The 16,839-nt window shown below is 31.2% G+C and overlaps 1 protein-coding gene across 6 annotated transcripts in view; it reads left to right on the top strand.

Moving 5' to 3' along the window:
- Nmdar2 (glutamate ionotropic receptor NMDA type subunit 2) overlaps positions 1-16,839 on the top strand; it is a 208,911-nt gene that overhangs the window by 184,567 nt on the left and 7,505 nt on the right. For 3 of the 6 annotated variants that reach the window (XM_083044909.1, XM_083044908.1, XM_083044912.1), the window contains 10 exons: positions 7,556-7,703; positions 8,534-8,717; positions 9,030-9,169; positions 9,798-9,910; positions 10,625-10,909; positions 11,624-11,805; positions 11,961-12,196; positions 12,752-12,945; positions 15,372-15,488; positions 16,722-16,823. In XM_083044909.1, coding sequence (XP_082901035.1) covers positions 7,556-7,703; positions 8,534-8,717; positions 9,030-9,169; positions 9,798-9,910; positions 10,625-10,909; positions 11,624-11,805; positions 11,961-12,196; positions 12,752-12,945; positions 15,372-15,488; positions 16,722-16,823 — 1,701 coding nt within the window. The remainder of the gene's footprint in view (positions 1-7,555; positions 7,704-8,533; positions 8,718-9,029; positions 9,170-9,797; positions 9,911-10,624; positions 10,910-11,623; positions 11,806-11,960; positions 12,197-12,751; positions 12,946-15,371; positions 15,489-16,721; positions 16,824-16,839) is intronic. The other 3 variants (XM_083044910.1, XM_083044914.1, XM_083044911.1) reach the window with 3 other exon arrangements.

Here is a 16,839-nt window from a genome sequence, read left to right as displayed (position 1 = left end):
GAGAATTACCTAACTGCTAATTGTGTTCAGCCTGAAAGAGTAGTACATTATTCTCCCTTAACGAATTGATATTAGCGTTGTAAGAAACTTGCAAAGTTGCTGCAGAATAATTGGCAATAAATTACACCTAACGGTAACGCTTCACTCATGATATACCGTCGGCACGAATGCCAATTTGTCCATGTTACGTTTAAAAAATTTTTTTTTTGGCCTCGCATTCTTATCTAATTAAGCTAGTATTACGAACGAGATAATAAATGTTATACTCGTATACTCTTATTATCTCGTCAGAATCGTTTTTGACAAAAAAAAATGTGTCTTTTTTAATTACATTTTTAATGAAAATTTATTGAAATTTATTATAAGATAAAAAAAATCTTATCTATATAAGTATATATACATACTTATTAAGAGAATATACATTCTTAAATATATACACTTAAATACATGCATATGCAGCATACATATGTGTGTGTGTGTTTTAAAGAAATTATTAATTTAAATTATTTTTACAAAGAAAATTCGGAGAAGCTGTCATAGTCAGATAATAGATCTTTCAGCTGAGCCCTTGATTAACTACGATTTCGGGCAGGATCGCGAAATTGTGTATTAGTATGCAAATCGGTTTAACAGATTAACTGATGTCCTTTACTGGAAATTGCCTGAGACCTACAAAAGTAAAGGTTGAGCCCTTATCTTAAGAGGGAATGTAAATGCGTTCTTGCATAGGGCATAGACCTTCTCGTGGCTTGGAATGCAGCCGAAGGCGGAAACGAGTGGAACTGCATTATGTATTCTCTTGCGAAACCATATTAATCTCGAGATATCGAATTTGATTTCAAAATTTATTACGCGATTTATAAATGTACTCGAGATGTTTTTTAATGCGGATATAATTTTACAAATAACTTCATACGTAAAAGTAATGAGAAATAAAGCAGAACGTATAAACTTTCTTCATTATTTCTGTATGCTAAACTCATTTCTAAAGTTATGCTCATATATTAGAGAACTCTCAGTTATATATATAGTTTGTGATAATTTGGAATATCATATTCTCCTTATGAGGTCAATGGAGGAGCACCGCTTATCTGAAACTCTTGTATAGAATAGAGAACTGAGAAGCTTTACTAGAAGGTTGAACTCGAAAGTATCATAATTAATGATGATGGATTATGATAGACAACATCAATTTCGTTCACAAGATAACATTAACAACTTAGCCAACAATAGCTTTATATTGATCGAATACATGTGAAAAGTACGGAGAATTGCTAAAGTTTTTTTGTTGTAATTATAATATAATTGATTATAAGTAACGAACTTTGGATACATTTAATTAAAGTATGCTAATAAATATAATTGCGCGATCACTTTCTCTTATCATATTATTTAAAGTATCTCTAATCATAGACTTTGACACATATATATTAAATTTCTCATTAATCCAATCAAGCCAAACTCGCTTAATTACTGACGCTTCCGAATAATTCGGAAATGCGGATCGGCGCTAATCCACAGTTTATATTGACGGCGAGTTTATTACGTTAAAGAGATAAAATTCGCAACAGCTCAAATATTCTCGGTCAATTTCGGTTTACGTTAAACCGCGAAATCCATAGACCATGTGAATATATTGCATAAACGGATGCTCGGATAAAGACCCGGATGCCACGCGAGCGAAATGTCGATACGAGAAGCAGCTCTCCGACGGAACTCTTGTATAATGCTCCTTGGAAATAACAACGATCCCTCTTTGTAACTTAAGCGCCCTTTGTAGCAACCTTCTACTTCCGTGTGAACGAGAAAAGAATCTACTTTTCTCAAACTAGTAGCACGCTTGACAGACCGCCGAGTAATTCGATAAAATTCCAACTGAAGACAGCCGAGAAAATTCGTTCTAAAAAAGTTAATTTTTTCACAGGATTATTTTTATTTTCTTTTATGAAATAAAGTAATTAAATTTTTTTACATTTATATTAAATGAGATATAATATTCACATAAATGTTTATGTTTTATATTTGTTAAGAAATGTGTTGTTGTATAAAAAAATATCTACAATATTTTGTTTTTTGTAAAAGAAACAGTTTTTGTCGTCAAATAAACTAAAACAAAATAAAATTATTTTTTGAATCTTACTAATTTTAAATTTATCATTAAATTATTCAATCAAATTATTTAAAGATTAACAAGATTATAAGATTAATAATTGAGTATAAGCGACAGCACTTTATGAAAAAAATCTCGTCAAAAAAAGTATCTCGATCCAAAAGTTAATCGCGAGGATGCTTATCTCATATCACGGCTCCTGACAATACCAGAGTCATTCAATCTTCCAGAAACGATTTGTTTGTCAATCGGTCGCAAAAAAGCCACCATTCATTTTTCTGATATGTGCAGCAGAATGAATTCGAGTTGATAACCGACTACTATCTATCGTGACAAATCGCTCTCGTTGCATCCAAAATGCGGATTTAGAGCGCATTTTTGCGGCATTTGCGTCACTACGACAATTGAAGCGCAAACAATGAGAATATCTAGAACGGGGTGGAGAGTCGCATTATTATTAGAGACGAGAACGATTTTATATTAATTGCAGCCAATGGAACTGGCACGTTACCTCTAGGAATATCAGCGTCAGAATGTCGACTAAAATTAAACGTGATAAAGTTCGCGATTAATGCAAAACATTGTTTGTTTTGGCATAACACACACATACACACACATACTAGTTACCCTATATATTACGTCATCGCAATAGTAGTCTCGTGTTACTGTCAGACAAACGTGTTTATGACTTTAAGTACACTTCATTAGCCGCCAGGAGAAGTTTCATGCGTTACTCACCGCATAAGTCAAGAGTATACGCATTTGATTTTGTGGTGAAGTAGTTTAATTTTTTGTTGGCTTATAAAGTTTGTCATTTCATTACTTGCTCTCATAAAGAAAATATTATAGGTGAATATATAATATAGTATGCGAATTGCAAAACGACGTTATAAAAAAATACGACCGTAAAATCTGCCGATACGATTATTTTTTAGAGTACATGTAAAAGCGGGCACAATATTTTTTTACACGATGCTTATTTAATAAAAATAACTGAATTTTATTTTTAAATGAACTATATTTTTCATAAAATCAATATATATATTTCAATAAAAATTTGCTTTAAGGAAAATATGAGTTTGAGACCAAAAAATTTTGAAAATTAACGAGGAAAATTTCTTTTTTATATAAAATTACAGTTTAATATCTGTTTGCAAAATATTATCTAAGTAATTTACTTAATTGTTTTATGAAATATAAATATTGACACAATTATTGGAAATTTTATGTAAAATTAGATTATTTCAATAGTTTTCAGTGCATCGAAATATAACTGTTTACTGCAATTGTTACACCATAAAGGATCTTACTGCACGAAACAGGAAACTCATTTCCATCCTCCAAAGAGCTTATAATTTTATTACTGCAAAGTTGGCATAATTCTGATAAAAAAGTAAAAGATGAATTAACATAACATATATGAATTATTTTATATTTTTATAAATTATCAATTACAATGTATTTCCGGTAAAGCCGATACTTCAACATCACTGATTGATGCTAAAACACAAAGCAAAATTTGTGCAAGCGGCTTTATCGATCTCGCTTATAGAAGATCTGAAATAATTCATAACACGGAAAATACCATTGTTCCATCATGCATAAATTTGAATGCTTTTATGTAAACAAGCTATTATTTGTATACTATGTTTAACTAGAGAAATCGTAGATATAAAACTTAATTAACTAACTGCGTTTTGGAAAATAACAACCTAATATATATAATTTATTTAAATTAATCTAATCTAATTATTATTATTATAAGTCTTTTTCATTGCAAAGAGATATTGAGCTTTACGAAATTCTCGAATAAAATATTTAGAAATATATATATATATCTGTTTTTGAAAAAAACTAAAGAAATATAATCTAATATAATCTCAATTCAATCTAATATAATCTATGATTTTATTTAAGTACACTCTCTTTAATTAATCATCTTTTTAAATAATAAATAGAATAAAGTAAAATTAATCTACATTTAGGTTTATTATATATACATATATGTAAAATATACGAAGCATAACGTATATTACATCAAATAGTATTGCCAAGACTCATGTTAAGAGCGTCAAAATTATGAAGAGTAACATGTAAATTCTCGCTCACAACTCGACACATTACACGACTGCAACTGAGAAGTCGAAAGCATTACTGGCGCAAATTTCTCTCGCTTTTAATGTGACATTACATTTTTCTCAGTAACAGGCGCTCTCTTACGAAATTGTGAGCGTCCTTTATATATATATTGTGAGCGTGCCGCTGCGAGAGAAAAAGAAAGAGAGTAGCAATAAACGTCGCTGGGTGCTTTTTATGGCTGTGTCTTTGCCACGACACTTTTCGGGGCATCGTCGCCAGGCCGACCTACGAATACGTATTCGATTTTTATCGCCTCGCAATTCCGGCATATGCTTCCGTTGGGACCTCGCCTTCTGCTCTCTTACTCTCTTCCTCCCGCCGACACGAAATATATATTTGCTTCCTATCTGCTTTACTGCGCACGCGATGTTCCCTTTTTATACCTTCTTCTCCTTGACAAATATTGCAATTCGGGAGAAAAAGAGTACCTTATTGTACGTTGATGGGTATCATCAGTAGTAAAGTACAATTATAGCCCGACATATTTTCCTTACATTATATCCAAATCTTTCGCGAGTGAATAAAGTTTTAATTATTTTATATTAATTAAAATTCTATTAAAATTATTAAAATTAGCCTTAAAAAATATATATTTTTTTTTCTATAAAAAAATTAAATTATATAAAGATATTATACTTGTGTATTTATATGTATATATTCTTGTATGCAGTTTTCAAATCTAGAATGATATAAAAGAAAACAAGCGATAGCATAATATGCAAAATTTTGTTTACAAGTATTGGAATTCGATATTTCTGTACGTGTCAGCGCAAAATTCCATTCCGACATCGTAAACAATGGCATGGAAAAATCTGCCGAATATGGATAGTTATATCCTTTATCAGGTATATTCAACTTTTATTTTTTTTTCTCGCAGGATGTTTTCTTATGTCTCAAAAAAGCATTATTGTTATCAATCAAAGTTAATTATTTTTATATTGCATATTGAGATTACAAAAATAAACAATTGTTCTGATTAAAGTTACGAAGAATAGGTATTTATAAAAATTTATTGCAAACATAATTTAAGTATTAAGGTATGTGTATTTCTATTTCCATATTTTAATAAAATTTTGAAACAAATAGGATAAAATTCTATCAATTATTTTGATATAATTTTGAACAAATCATCGATTTTCCAAATAAACCTAAACTCGAATGACAGCCGAAATGAGAGTTAAATTATTTGTTTTATTACATGCATACATATACATACCGCGGCCACACCAACCTAAATGGATTTTGCCATTTTTTAAATAATGTTGACAAACTGTTAATCGGCAATTTGAAGTAATGCTTCGATGGAATCGGTTACATTTAATCCACCGCAATAAAATACATTGAAATAACTGTTCGAAACAATTATTACTTGCCACCGCCAATTTGTGCAATTTGATATCGGAAAATACGATCAATACCATTTGTATGACACACACACACACACACATCTATGTGTAATGTACACCTATATGTTACAACTAAATTTAATTGTGACATTAAGTGATAATTAGAAATATATGAATTCTTTATGTGAGATTAAAACTTTTAATAATTATGTATCGAGCACGAAGAAGAAAAATAATTTCAATCAAAATTTAATATCTTCGGTAGATGATTTATAAAATTTTTTACAATGTCAGCAGATCCATATTCGCTTTAATGAGCAGACGGTTTATAGAAATATTTATTGCAATCGTTGAATTCATAAAAAAACGAACACGTAATATAAAATTTTTTCCTAAATTGGTTGCTATTAAGATTTTATTATAGATACAATTGTTACTAATAAGATCGATATGTGTTTAATGTAAAAATTGTGATATCTCTCTGTTAGCCTCCCTCTCTCAAACCATATAATGATTAATATGTTTCATTATTTATCAAACGAATTTTCTCACACTTTTAATAATTTTAATATATTATTTTTTTAATAATGTTATTTTCTTAAACATATATATGTATGTATGTTATAGGTATATAGTATACCTATATATATATATAATTTATTATTGCTTAGTAGAATTATTTTCTTTCTCTCTACATTTTAAAACTAAAAAAAATTAATATACTTGTAATAAACTATATTAATATTTTTAAAAAAATGTTTTAAAGTATTATTAAACTACAAAAACTTATATTAAATATTTGATTTTTTTAAAAGTAAGCACGAAACTCTACTGCATTACGAGAGGCACTGAAATTCATTTACCCTTAGTTTGTCTTTTTTACACTCCTTGTACTTTATTTATCTTAATAATATTGCGCTCTTTCTGCATCAACATTAATCATGATTTAGACTTTGCACAAAAGAATTTAATGTTACTCTCAGAGCGAATCTTGTTAGCTGAACACGTCAGATGTATGAAAGGACTTCATTCCGAGGGGCGATTTTCTCAAAAGAACGGCCAACAATGGCTGTCAGTTCTTGCCGCAACGACATCTGGTTCGGATGGCACGGTCGTGGTGAATTCAATTGCGCCTTGCTTATACTGGAATAAAGAGTCTACCAGGATCGCATAGAATAGAAGAACGATTAAAAAAGCAAAAATTTTTAGGATGGAAGATCAGGACGTTGAAATGGAAATTTTTCCGGAAATCTCTCATTAACGTTGACTAACTTCAGGAATGTTTCTCTTTTTTAAAAATGCGAGGACTGTAGCTTTGCTGAATACATCACTCAATGTTTATGCAGAAAATGCACTCTATTTAAATAGAACTTTTCTATTATGTAACTAAAATGGAAATTTTTTAATGGAAGCAGTATAACGTTGCTTTACAATTAATTATCATGAGAATTTTTTTTTCTAAACTATTACATTAATTATTGTATATTATATATATAATTACAGTATATTATATATATAACAAGCATTCTTTTATATAAACTTCTTAATTCTCCCTTCTTAAAATTTACGTTTGTTTTACAGGTTTAAATTAATATTTTTAGAGATGTATAGTGTACATGTTTATGAATTCTTATTTTAATTATCAAAGTTTTCTACAAAGTTTTAATTATCAGATTTTTTAAAACCTTTTAATATTGATTTTCAATAAATTTCTATATTTTTTAATGATTTTTTAAATATAATTATTAAATATAATTAAAAAAACTATATTTATTTTTAATAGCATTGTGCACAAAATTATATGCGAGCTGTATTGAAAATATCAAAAATCTTTTGAGAGAATTTTTTATTATTTATTATATTCTTTTCCGAAAAAATTTATCAGCAAATACATATAGTATAAATATGATATCTCATATTGGACAATTTCTACAATTTACAAGCGTTCATTTTCTTGCAGAATGGATATTCAGTCAGCACAAAAGAATGAGAGCTTGTACCAGTGCTGCAGCGGATTTTGCATCGATCTGCTACAGAAGTTTTCCGAAGAGATCGGGTTCACTTACGAGCTCGTAAGAGTGGAGGATGGCAAATGGGGCACTTTAGAGGTGAGTCCGGGCAAAATTCATGAAAGGCAATGCTTACTTACATTGCGCGGAAGATAAATGTGTCTTGTAATACAACGAGAAAACTCTCGTGAAGCATCCACCGCATCTGCACCGGCGAGCTTATCTCTTCTCCTTAAACGCTTAATATTTCTATTTTGTCATATTTTTTTGGAGACAACTATATTGCCAAAAAGTAACACGTGACCGATTATTTTTTAAGCTCTTACATTTAATATATTTGTCATATATAAAAAAATAACGTAAAATAAATAAATAATAATAAAATGATGTGTTCTCTACAAACTTGTAATTTAGTTGCGAAATATGAAAGCCAAGTTATCTGATGATATAATAACTTATCAAGCACGTACGTTGAACTAGCTATTGATGACTGTGATTATAAAATGTACGCATGAACGCACTTTCAACACGTTTAATTTCCGTTATACGAAAGTTATTTTCATCATATCTGCAGTTCAGCAACACTTTCAGTGGCCTCTAAAAACATAATTTTCCGCTTATCATGCATTTCAATCACGTCATAGCATTATCATTGTTTTGCATTTCTCTCTTTGCAATAATGACATGAATTAAATTAACATCAATATAATGAAAACAAATATTTGTTTCACTTTTACAAGAAAGAATGTGAAATTATTTCGAGTTTTATTTCATTGTGCACATTTATTGCGTAAATATTTATAAAACTCTGCAAATATATTATATTAATTTGAGTATATCTTTTTAAAATCCGATAAAATTTCGCAAATAAAAGTTGATCTTTCTCTTGGTACATCTAACAAATAGCATTTATCAACTATTGTACGCAGAACGGAAAATGGAATGGGCTTATAGCTGACCTAGTCAACCGGAAGACGGATATGGTGATGACCTCATTAATGATCAACTCGCAAAGGGAAGCAGTGGTCGATTTTACAGTACCTTATATGGAAACTGGTATCGCTATAGTCGTAGCGAAAAGGACAGGCATAATATCTCCCACCGCGTTTCTAGGTAAGAATTACATTTATACAAAATTAATAACAAATTGTTTACAAATTAATAACATCTTTAAAAATGTATATGTTATTTCTTTTATTATAGATAGTTTTTTGAGAATAAATATAAATTCTTTTCAAATGTGGAATATAATATTCGCACTAGTGTGTATTATTCCAAAATATTAATATTATTATGCATAAATTAAGAAAAAAATATTTTGTAAAAGCAGAAACGTTATTTCTATTGTTATGTCGTATAAAAATGCAGTTAAGTTAAACATTAATGTTCGAAACGTTTACTTCAGTATTTAAACGCGATTTTTAGAACCGTTTGATACGGCTTCGTGGATGCTGGTGGGAATTGTCGCCATACATGCCGCGACGGTAATGATATTGCTCTTCGAATGGGCATCGCCTTCTGGTTTCGACATGAAGGTAAACCCTTCAGGCGCTGCGCAAAAACTGGTATCTTTTATTTCGCTTTTTTATCAACTATATGTGTTTCTTATCTCATATATTCGCACTTTTACCTTTCAATGCACAGATATTACGTGATATCACGTGATTAAAGTGATTTGATTAACGATTTAATTTTAATGCATGTTTAAGTGTCTATCAATCGAAGATAAATCATGTTTCTGAAATAATCGTATATATTAGTATGTAGGTTTTAACTTAGAATATATATATACATATATATATACACACATATATACATACACATATATATATATATATATATATATATATATATATGTATACATATATATATTTTGAACAATTTTATATAAATTTTATTTAAGAACTACTTTTAGTTTCGTAAGAATCTTTTTTATCTACACACTTTTTATGTAAACTTTTATATATTTTCTATTCACTACTTTCTCTTTAGTATTATATATTATTATTTATTGCACGCATTTTATGTACATTTGTTAATTTATAAAAATTATTGTGTTCTTACAAATACTGATAATATTGTTGAAGCAAGATATTTGTATGATTATGAAATTAAATTTTTATTAGAAAAAAAATAATAACACGATGTATTAATTTTTTTTAATTTTAATGCGACATCGATGTGTCTCCGCAGAAGAATCCATCGACAAACCATCGGTTTTCCTTCTGCCGCACGTACTGGCTGGTCTGGGCCGTATTATTTCAGGCTGCCGTCCATATCGACTCCCCCAGAGGATTTACAGCCAGGTCAGTGAAAGAATCCTTGCTCCCGACGTCGTTTTCCTAATCCTTGCTCCCGACGAATTTTAATTATTGACCCGAGATAGAACTCGAGAAATTAGTCTTCCGCCTCTTCACTTACCCATTCGAGCTCGGTCGCTGTGCATAAATGTAGGGAAAATGTTCTCGAGCAAACATCCGTTTGCGACAACCGTTCTAAAATGTAAATTACTCCAACTGCTCCATAAATCACACTCTGAATTCACTTTATATACGTTATATATATATGTTTTCGTCGACGTTCTAATTTTGATTTAAATTAATTTGGACATTTTATAATTAAAATTAAGTTTTATTTAAATAATACAATCTTTTGAGACAACTTGAATCGAGAATATCACAATTAGAAGACTAAAGATAGTAACTTTTTAGAATTAGAACATTAAAATTGTTTCAGAAAAAAGTTGCAAATACAAATTTTGTAAAATAGTGTATGTTATTAAAAATAGTAAACTATCAAAATATACTATATAATTATAAAAACACAAATATAAATGCATTAAAGTGTTATTTAATAAATAATTACTTTGTCGAATTAATAACATATTTTTTCAATTTTCGTAAAGATTGCAAAATTGTCATTTGCAAAGATATATTCTGAAATTTCTTTTCTCCTATTGATTTAAAATAAAATAAAATATTTGCAACATTCTCAACAAAAAGTCGATATTATCTACGTAGATTTATGACGAACGTGTGGGCGTTATTCGCTGTGGTCTTCCTCGCCATTTACACTGCCAATCTGGCTGCCTTCATGATTACGCGGGAAGAATTCCACGAATTCAGCGGCGTGGACGATCACAGGCTCGCTAAACCATATTCTCATAAGCCCATGTTCAAATTTGGCACCATACCGTGGAGTCATACGGACAGTACACTGGCAAAGTATTTTCGAGAGATGCATTCCTACATGAGCGTCTTCAACAAGAGCAGCGTTGCGAATGGTATCGAAGCAGTCGTCACTGGGTGAGTGACCAAGCATATTTTTGAATTTATTTTTCAATGTTTATTTAATACGGTTAGATAATGTTTCTATATTTCTAAGAATCAAAAGGGAATAAATTAAAATTATTGGTAGATAATTTATTTATATCGTAATAAGAACAAAACAGATGCATAAAGTATTTAATTTAGATGCTATAGATAGATTTTTTATTGAAAACCGCCAGGATATTATTAAAAACTTCACATTATATTAAAAAGCTTCCGTAATTTTATATAACTAATTGATACACACAGATATCTTTTTGGAGAAAATATAAGATTTTAAACTTAATAAAATCAATTTTTAAACTTACTATTTCTATTTTACAAATGTAGAGTTTTCGTAGTGCTGTAAAGTATTTTACACATTGGAAAATTTAAGCAAAAAAAAAAAATAATAAAACGTTCAAATAAAATTTTCATTTAATTCATAATCTCGTAAATTACATGTAAGTCCAATTCATCGAATAGTCGAATATAAAGAAATCGACTAAAATTATCGATAGGATTAAAAAGAAAACCATTTTTAAATGGGGCATTTAATTAATTAAATTTAATTCTATATGTTTGTGTGTGTGTGTGTGCACGTGCGGTAGAATTTAAAACTCTGCAACATTAGTTTCGATATAAAGCCGATTTAAAATATCTTCACGGAAATTAAATGAGGCAAGAAGAATCCTATTATAACTTTTGCAGAGATATAGACGCATTCATTTATGATGGCACAGTCCTAGACTATTTAGTCGCCCAGGACGAGGATTGTCGATTGCTGACGGTCGGATCATGGTATGCGATGACGGGATACGGTCTCGCATTCTCTAGGAACTCAAAGTATCTACAAATGTTTAACAAACGGCTGTTGGATTATAGAGATAACGGTACTTAGATGATCTTTAAGTCTTTTTGAAGATTTTTTAATGTATTTTTTACATTTAAAGGAATTCTCTTTCTCTATGATCTCTGAATATATGGCTTCATAAATTTTTCTTGACGAATTTATCATCGCGTTCCAACGTCATCCCATCAATTCTAGGGGATCTGGAGCGATTGAGAAGATACTGGATGACTGGGACGTGCAAGCCTGGGAAGGAAGTACAGAAAAGTAGCGATCCTTTGGCGTTAGAGCAATTCTTGAGCGCGTTTCTTTTGCTGATGATGGGTATTCTTCTGGCGGCAGTTTTCTTGCTTTTGGAACATGTGTATTTCAAATATATCAGACAGCATCTGGCAAAAAGCGACGATGGTGGTACATGCGCTATTTTCAGTCTAGTAAGCATCGCAGATTTTAACACTCTGCGAGAATTTTATTGTAATTTTTTATACTATATCTCTGGAACTGGGTCATTCATTGCTTTATTATTAAATTCGCGTACAAAGCAATTTGAAACATATTTAAATATCAAAATTGAATGATACTTTCAGAGAATGTAATCGATTATTTGAATTGATCATTTTTTATTAATAATCAGTCATATATTCTTGAACGAAAAAATCTGAATCATAAACGATTTATCAATACTTAATAAAACAATAGCATAATGCAAGATGCATTTACAATATATTGACAGATAAAATCGTACATGTGTGTACAACACATAGCAATTTTTTTCATAATAAAAAATATGTGTATAAGATATTTTTAACGTTACAAATTATTACGTTATTTACAAATTATATTAGTAAACTCATATATATTTTACTTTGTCACATTATTCGTTAGTCGGTAATATCGAGAAAAATCTATATATTTCGGAAAATTGAAAAACGTTAAGAGGAAAGTTTTGTAAGAGGTAATCACGAGCAAATGGTACGTTTTATTTACAGAGTGTGGGAAAATCCTTGAGCTTCCGTGGTGCAGTATTCGAGGCGCAAGATATCTTGAGGCATCATAGATGCAAGGACCCAATCTGCGACACCCACTTATGGAAGGTCAAGCATGAGCTCGACATGGCCAAGATTAGGATACGACAGCTTGAGAAGGATCTCGAGGCCCATGGAATAAAGCCGTCTCAGACCAAGTACGCTCCACCCTCTCCTTAATAGTCTAATTCCGTGTATCAAACTGCGAAACTACTTAACTACGCCTGCTATTTGCAATGCGATCAAGCGAGGAGCCGGGTTGATCAACAACCAGTTAAATCGTACAGTTTGCAAAGAGAAACTTATTTTCCGAACGATTAGCCGTATTTTTCGATTGGCTTCGGTCGCTCGATCGCTTAATATTCCATTATTTTTTGTGAGCGATTTTATTTTAACGATTTTCTCTTACCGTTTTTTTGATCGATTTTACTTCTTTTTATCAAAACAAAAAGATTTCACAGATTTCGAGAATAAATCGCCTCGAAATTTGTATCGAAAAATCTGTATTACGAAGAGAAACATTTCCCGATATGATTAATCTTTTAATGCTAGAATTTTTGTTAGATTAATATATAATCATTGCATGATAAAAAAAAATAAAGATTTAGTATTATGAGTTACTGATATAGAGAATCTGTGACAGCAATCAGGGGTATAAAAAAAATGCTGTTATCTTTGAAAGATTGGGTTGAAAATGAAAGTAAATCAATATAATGCATATCTGAATGCAATAACTTTTTCGCGTAATGTAATACACGTGAGCGCGCAACAAAAATTAAATTAAGTCCTCTATTTTAAACTCAATTTTATTCTAAGTCAATGTGAGATAATATTGTGAAAATATGACTTTTTTATATTTACTTCCTTCATATAGAAATTGAAAGTGATTAAGAAAGATATATAGAGAGAGACTATTTTAAATATCACGAAAAATATTTTTTGAATTATTTTAACAATTATATATAATAATTAAAAAATTATTTTTTCATGATATTTAAAATAGTCTTTTTATATATTCTCTTATCCATTATAAATTTCTATAGAAGAGAGTATATATAAAAAAGAACATTAATGACAAATAGGTCAAAATCGCGAATCTAAATTTAACGCGACCGACATTGAAAGATTAATCGAGCCAATTTTTGATTGAGTACAAAATTTTTCATGGAAAAGAACGGCGCTCAAACCTCCGACCGACTTACACATCCTCTGGATTACGCTTTCACGAACGATACTTTCCGCAGAGTGCTGTCGCTTGTTTCCTATCCTCCGAAACTAGGAGCCCTTGTTCTGGAAAGCTTTCTTTGGAGTCTTTTTATCCCTCCACACTCTTCGCTCTTATCCGAAAGTTTTACTTCTTAAAGCGGAAGTGGACCCGTAATAAAAGTCTACGCATGCAATTGCACACAGTTATTCTACTTGTCTTTCGTAATATCTTGAACAAACTTACGCTCGGTTCTTCTTGTAAATATTTATGTTAAAGTTTAATTATTGCAGAAATTATTGTTGTACGGGTAGCAACGCTGATGAAGCCGCGCATCTCGAAGGATGAATAATTCGCAGACCGAGCTTAAGTGTAGTAACCTACTTTCTAAAGTCACTTGGAGTCTTGTTCGCACAGCATGCACCTGTCTAATAATATATATGGCAAAACGTGCGTTTTCGATGGAGCGTCACAAATGCGTATCGACGTTTTTTAATATCGTGTAGAAATTCTATATCACATTTTAAGGTTTTTGTGTGTTGTTGATAGGATCTAATTTCAAAATATTGCGAGTCGTGCTATATGGGATTAATATGATGCGATATTAAATGAATAATATTAAGTCTGAATATAAAGAATTATTAAAGATTTCTTTTAACAGTCTTATATTATTTTTAATAATATTTATAGATTGTTAATATATCGTGTATCTTCTTCGTATTATTTATAACATTTTTATTATTAGCACATTAATATTTGACTTTTTATTGTAATATTTCGGGAGATATAATCCTGAAATGTATTTCTTTAAAATATTCAAATAATAAAATTTGTTAATAAATTCTATTCATACATTTGCGATACGCTTCGAATATTTTGTATTTATATATTTCAATATTTCAGCAATATTAAATTTATACACTTTTTGCAATGAGGAAAATTATAAGAGACATCCATATAGTATAGATATATTCCATTGAAAGCGCGTATTTTGTCATTTCTATTCACTTTCGGTAAATTGTATAACATTATATACTATACATGGTATATATATTTTTACATACGTTAATATCGTATCGATTATTAGCACACGCAGTTGATTTCTTCTCTATTGTGTCCGTCTCTTTCTGCGGCATATGTCACATACTCACTGCATAATTGGAAAACCTGTATTCTTATTTCGTGACAAGTGAATCTATCTGTGCGTCGCGTTTGAAAATAAATGAAAAGTACACTCCACGAAAGTGGAGCATTTTATACGGGATGTCGCCTCGAGCGAACGAGGATGGATTTATTTGGGCGACGTTATAAGCGATAATAATTGGTGGTACGACGGTGAGAAGGAAGCCCTGGCACATATCCACGTCGGCTTTTTTAAAGGAGGAAAACTGGAAGTCTCGGCTGGTGGCGAGGGTGCTTCCAAAGCTCGGACCGCTATACACAACCGGAACCATTGGCGGTGGAAACTCCGCATCCGCTACCGCCATACTTCGATTCGTAAGTCCGCCACGCCAAACCACACGTAAGAACGTTCAGTGACGTAGGAACTATCCACGAAAATACTCTTTAAATGCTTCGATCGAATTTTCTTTGCTATATGTAATATCTGAATGTTAAATAAATTACAAATTGCGTTTGAAAAGAAAAGGAAGCTAAACTCTTGTTAGCTTGTATCTTTGGATAATTGATAACAATAATGTACACATACACGTATCTAACATCACCTACAAGAAACACTTAAATGTATGTTGTTTATTTGCTCACACCGATTACTCTTCTGAAGCTTATCAAATTTATAAAATTTCTTTTTTCAATTTATCAGAAACTCTGTTGCAGAATATATGTCGCGTTGCTGATGCATTGCCTTGTAGGGGAGCTGTGGCAAGACTCTTTCGCTATTTCAAAACATTAAAAGCATTAAAGCTTCGTACATATAATCACACCGAACACACCACATTGGCTCACTCTTTTGAATCCAGTAACGTGTTCCTACGTCACTGCACTTCATCGGTTTGAGATGATGTAGAGAAAGATCGTTCCAGAAATCGATCGTCGATATATTGCCACGATTCGCGCGATCTCGGTTGACTTATTTTCTATAATGAGGAAAACGTGCAGATATACACACACATATACACATACAGAAAAGAATGAAGAGACGCTGAGCGCGGATCGACGATGGCACGCCTCGTCTATAGAAAGACTTATTCGCATAAACAGAATCAAACAGGGATGTAGAAGGGATTAGGTATATATAGTCGCTTCGCTTCTGTAGATTAGTAGATCGTTTGCATAAGTTAAGCATCAAGTATATATATCTCTATCGCTCACATACCTACTTTATTTTTTTTTTTCTTTATTATTCTTATCACGGATTTCTTATTTTAATGTGCTCGAGAGCATGGCATGCGAATTATACGAGGCAGTCGGTAGATACATAACTTATGCGTGTCGATGCCTATAATGTGCACATTATAGGTAATTACCTGGTGGTAGCAGCTTATAGCGATTAGTCGATTAATTACCTATAATGTCTGACGAGATGACGACGCGGAGAGAAAATTGATTTGGGGTGTGGGAATATTAAGGGAAAGCGCCGTGACCGGAGGCGAGGACGTGGAGGACAAAAACGAAGAGCATGATAAATTTATTTTGTATATACGTGTATAGGAGATTTTCGCGGTATTACGATGACGATAACATGATCCGCGAAATCGTTTATATATTCAGGTATATCGACGCCGTCGAGGTTGCCCGTCCAAGGGACATGAGCAGAAACCATGTGGTCAGCACAGAATACGCCGAGAGGTTCTTACCCACGGAGATTTACAGGTGAGAGGAATTATGC

Source organism: Prenolepis imparis, unplaced genomic scaffold (genome assembly GCF_030444845.1).
Source record: "Prenolepis imparis isolate NDT839.2.m4 unplaced genomic scaffold, iyPreImpa1.0 SCAF_8, whole genome shotgun sequence".
Lineage (NCBI taxonomy): Eukaryota > Metazoa > Arthropoda > Insecta > Hymenoptera > Formicidae > Prenolepis > Prenolepis imparis.
The sequence above is the reverse complement of the archived record's forward strand: the minus strand, read 5'-3'. Positions and strand labels throughout refer to the sequence as shown.